This window comes from Triticum dicoccoides, chromosome 7B (genome assembly GCF_002162155.2).
Source record: "Triticum dicoccoides isolate Atlit2015 ecotype Zavitan chromosome 7B, WEW_v2.0, whole genome shotgun sequence".
NCBI lineage: Eukaryota > Viridiplantae > Streptophyta > Magnoliopsida > Poales > Poaceae > Triticum > Triticum dicoccoides.
This window is the reverse complement of record NC_041393.1, coordinates 14,349,881-14,353,485: the sequence shown is the minus strand read 5'-3', so window position 1 is coordinate 14,353,485 and position 3,605 is coordinate 14,349,881. Positions and strand designations below refer to the sequence as shown.

At 41.4% G+C, this 3,605-nt stretch overlaps 1 protein-coding gene across 1 annotated transcript; it reads right to left on the bottom strand.

The window, feature by feature from the left end:
* Positions 1-429: 429 nt before the first annotated feature.
* Positions 430-3,296, bottom strand: LOC119341918. Its single transcript, XM_037613766.1, has 3 exons — positions 2,991-3,296; positions 1,345-1,405; positions 430-731 (listed from the first exon to the last, which is right to left on the bottom strand). The coding sequence occupies exons 1-3, from the start codon at positions 3,274-3,276 to the stop codon at positions 680-682; spliced, it is 399 nt and encodes a 132-aa protein (XP_037469663.1). The 5' UTR covers positions 3,277-3,296; the 3' UTR covers positions 430-679.
* Between the last annotated feature and the right edge of the window lie 309 nt (positions 3,297-3,605).

The window sequence follows — 3,605 nt, the reverse complement described above, 5'->3', positions numbered from 1 at the left end:
TCAAGCGGTGCCCCGACAGGTGGGATTGTGTGACAGCCGAGCCTTCGGCGTGAGCGGCGAAGGTTGACGCTCCAGAACAAACTGACGTATAAGCCTGGACCAACGTTGTGTGTGTGGGTGTGTGTGTAGAAAAGGCTTAGGATTACTGCTGCTTCGATACAAAGGATTCCTCTGGAGAAGGGGAACGACGTTGAAACCACCGGGTTTAAGTTGATCGATGGTTGGACCTCTGACCAAAACCGCTCGTCGATTTTGACTTCAAAGTCATCTTTTGATTCAGAAAAGCCCATCAATCAAACTGAACACCAAATTTGTGTGTTACACGCATTGCGACTGATACACCAGTCAAGAAAGACATCAGATCTCTCACAGTTTGTCCACAGATGACAACAAAGGCAGAGGTACCAATATGAAATCACACATAACTAGTAATAAAAACGATTCAGCGAAAATTAATTTAATGTCCACAGTACATAAGGTAAAAAAATAGCTAAATTCCAAAATACAGAGGGCTATACATATGGACAGTGTATAGCCAAGTTCATACAGTAAAAGACGGCTACAAACACAACAACACATAAGTCGTTCCTTTCTAGTTTCTCAGCCGAGACTAATCAAAACATAGATTACAGGGGGAGTTCCATAAAGCCATCAACATATATTCTTTTGCCTTCGATGATTAACTACCTTGTAGAAGATAGTTCGCACCTTGTAGGATGGTCTCCAGATTACTACAACACATAGAGAAGCCAGGTCAGCTCAAACTGAAACAAACCAAATATGAGATATATATGTCAAACTGACAACTGAATAAGAGGTAGTTTCAGAGGTGTTGGAGCTTTTTCAGAATGGGGACACACCAATATAATCAATCGAAGTTTGTAACTTTGTATGCTTGAATTGCCGGCTTAACTACTCCCATGTTCAAAAATTTATATTGCCGGAAAAGACATAACCTAAAGGATCTTATTCTTGAATAGCTCTTTGAGACCATGTAAAATGCAAGGTGCTTAGAGATGTGCATGTAAAAATAAACCGGATTTTGCTGAAGCACTAGTGCTTGTTTTTATGGACAGAGGTGCCTAAGTAAGTGGCTATACAAATAAGCACCGACGCTTAAGAAAAAAACTGGTTCATTTTCACAAGAGCCTCCCTAAACACCTTGCATTGTACATGCCTGAGTTCCTTGCAACAGCTGATCCGAATGAGGATGGTAGTAAGTACTAAGTAGTAAGTAGCAGATGATGTCTTTATGGGGTAATAAAAACATGACACTTGGAAAAACCTTCAGCACATGCTTAAATATGAAATGATGTAAGCAGATCAAGGCTAGAAGGAATATACCTTTGAAAGAACACAATGAGATACCGTAGAATGTACCAGAGAAGGCAAAGCATCAACGTATCTGTAACAGTTAAGTGATAACATATTTTGAACTTTTCTGAATGGCTTGCTGAGATCCATCAGTAATTGGAAACAATTCAAGTGTTGAAAACTTCAAATACAATAGAAAAAGTCCAGATCTGTTAGATTTTTTTATGCAGTCTGAAAACCTTCCCAATTTCCACAAAGTTGCTGACAGAACAAAAAGGAGAAAAACAAATGTCCCTCACGACAAACAACATTTCCTAGTTCCACTATACACACGGTACACATATTCTACAGGCAAGGCAGTGGATACACTTGACACATCATAATATCTTTGCATGCATGGCAACATAGAGTATGAACCATAGCTCAGCTGTGGTCGAAGGCGGGAGGATTAGGCATTGCAGCGGTAATTCCAATGATGCCTAGCTTGTAGGGCCGTGGTATTGTTTGTGGTGCGAAACTCTACAGCTGTACATAAACTGCTTTTCTATCAATGCAGTGAGACACAGAGCCTTTTGCATTTTCTGGAAAGAAAAAACATTGGCATGTAGAGAACTTGACACTGGAAATTTGGAAGGGGGGATACCAAATTATTGCAAGACGGAAGAGTTGCAGGAAGAATGAGGAGAGTAAAAAAAGTACTCCATTATATAGTTGAACAGTTTCGAGTATGTCGCAAGAAAATCACAGTAAGATGAAGGTGGAGTTATCTGGATTCATGAAGACAAGAGTAGTTTGTATAGAAATTCGGACAGAAGGGTATGAGGTCTGTTTGCCTAGATGATTAGTTTGGTGAAAAAGATATGCTGAGCTTATACTGATAACTACTATTTTAAGTTTTTCGCATTGTAACCTTTGCTAGAAAACCAAACTATAGGGAGTCATTTCAACAACAATGGGAGATGGCAATTTACATACGGCGTGCATTTTCAGGCAGTGGCTTGCTGTGTCATAGTTCAGAAGGTTATTAGGTTTTGTATCATCGGATTCCCTATGATGATTCACTTGTGATATATCTATGTATTGATATTCACATATTCATCATTGTATAAGATTATTTTTCATAGTTCTGCAAGGCACAAGATCTAATTGGTTTGAGGATGCAGATTGACAGATTTAGAGTAAGTGCTAAGGCATGTGACCTACAAGCTTAGTCCTGCACTGCCCCTTGGTAGTAGTCAATTATCCAGGTTGGAGGGTATGCTGAAGGCGGCTTGGCTTGTATAGACAAATCGGTTGGCGACTGGAGATGCCTGATATCGTAGTCTAGAGAATATGCTAGGACAAATCAAATCGGTTCTACACAACAACTAAACGAAAACCCTTGCAAACTCTAATTAGATTCTACAGCCTCCGAATTACCAAATAAAATATAAATTCTAAACCATCCTAGTCAAAACGGGAAATATAGTAATTCCTTTAACACAGAAGGCATGTAATTCAAAACCAGAAAGACCCCTAAATCCCATAAGCAACATAACTCACTACCGGCTGCAGGGTTCCGTCAGATTCAGCAAGCAACAACCTCGGCACCACCAAAACGCACTCAATATAACGCAAAAGGCGAATTCTTTAGCAGTTCAGTAAATCAAAACATGAAGCGAAGGGTGAAAGGATACTGAAGAGGTAGCGCTCCCACCAATCAAGCATGTAGAGGCCGATGTTGACATTGTACAGGTGGATCTTGCGCCCGATCCAGTTCATCCTCCCCCAGTGAGACCCGACGCCGCAGATCCTTCGCTCAGATCCGGAAACAAGCGGCGAGATGTTGAACTTTCTGAGGAGGAAGAAGGGCGTGGTGTTCTGCGGGATCGGGGCGGATCTCTCAGAGGATCTTCTCTCGGCCGATGGCGTGGGTTTTCGGAAGCTAAACGCTTCAGATCTGAACTTCACATGTAAGAGCATCTCCAGCAATTGGCCCACATAGTAGGAATAAGAATCTCCGCCTGGGGGGCGAGCCGGCGTTACAATCGGCTCTGGGGTGATTGGGTACCCAGCAGTCGTCCCCAGACGTCGATATCGCCCCATTTTTTACGCAAATATAGTTGAAACCGAGTCGTTTCTGCCAGCTGGTAGACGCCAGCCGCCGTGCACGTGGAACTTTTTCTTAAGATTGCATAGGTCTTTTATTAGTAAAAAAACGGAAACAAGTACTCCTTTTGTCCAAAATACTTGTCATCAAAATAAATAAAAGGGGATGTATCTAGATGTATTTTAGTTCTAAATACACCCTT

Coding starts and splice junctions, on each gene's coding strand:
- LOC119341918 (XM_037613766.1), bottom strand. CDS start 3,276: ATGCTCTTACATGTGAAGTTCAGATCTGAAGCGTTTAGCTTCCGAAAA. Junction 1,406..2,990: donor GTGGGAGCGCTACCTCTTCA/GTATCCTTTCAC, acceptor TAACTGTTACAG/ATACGTTGATGCTTTGCCTT. Junction 732..1,344: donor CTCATTGTGTTCTTTCAAAG/GTATATTCCTTC, acceptor TATGTGTTGTAG/TAATCTGGAGACCATCCTAC.